The following is a 596-nucleotide window of genomic DNA, read 5'->3' on the forward strand; positions in this document are numbered from 1 at the left end:
CCTCTCCGTGCGCCTGCGGCCTCCCCACGCAGGCCCGGAATACCTGCCTCGAACCCACCTGGTGTCGTCGGCCACGTTCCTGACAAACAGAGACGTGTTGGGGGGGCGCAGGTAGCGGGACATGACGGCGGCGTGAGTCTCGGCCGAGGGCACTAACGGGATCGGCAACCCGTCCGCGGCTCCGGCGGCGGCTCCTCAGACACACACAGCTGGAGGGCTCCGCTACGGCAACGGCCTCCTCTCGCGATACTTCACTCCCGCCTCCACTCCCCCCCACCTCCGCGCGACGCCGGGGCCCGCAACGGTTCTTTTCCGCGAGATCACCAGGTGTGCGCCTGCGCATGCGGAGGGCTGGCGCACGCGCAGCAGCCTCGGTCCCATTCATTGGCTTCTTGCTATGCCTGTTCCCCTCCCCCCGGCCTGGTCTTTCTTTCTTTAGATGTTCACTTTCCCGCCCTTTTTTGCTTGCTATCCCCACCCCCGTCGCCCCCCAAATCAGGAAGCAGTTGTTTTAATCCCTAGGTCAAACTTTACAGTTATTACTAAGTGGACGGATTTTTTGACATTATAATTCAGAGAGCATGCCCTAAAATTTC

At 61.2% G+C, this 596-nt stretch overlaps 1 protein-coding gene across 9 annotated transcripts in view; it reads right to left on the bottom strand.

The window, feature by feature from the left end:
- The window catches only part of SRSF10 (serine and arginine rich splicing factor 10), a 13673-nt gene extending 13342 nt beyond the window's left edge, over nucleotides 1-331 (bottom strand). For all 9 annotated transcript variants that reach the window (XM_021714511.1, XM_008062159.1, XM_021714510.1 and 6 more), the window contains exon 1: nucleotides 59-331. In XM_021714511.1, the coding sequence (XP_021570186.1) occupies nucleotides 59-123 (65 nt within the window). In that variant the 5' untranslated portion in view covers nucleotides 124-331. The remainder of the gene's footprint in view (nucleotides 1-58) is intronic.
- Nucleotides 332-596: the final 265 nt, after the last annotated feature.

The sequence above is a fragment of the Carlito syrichta genome, unplaced genomic scaffold (genome assembly GCF_000164805.1).
Source record: "Carlito syrichta isolate Samal-C Ts95f unplaced genomic scaffold, Tarsius_syrichta-2.0.1 Scaffold305659, whole genome shotgun sequence".
Lineage (NCBI taxonomy): Eukaryota > Metazoa > Chordata > Mammalia > Primates > Tarsiidae > Carlito > Carlito syrichta.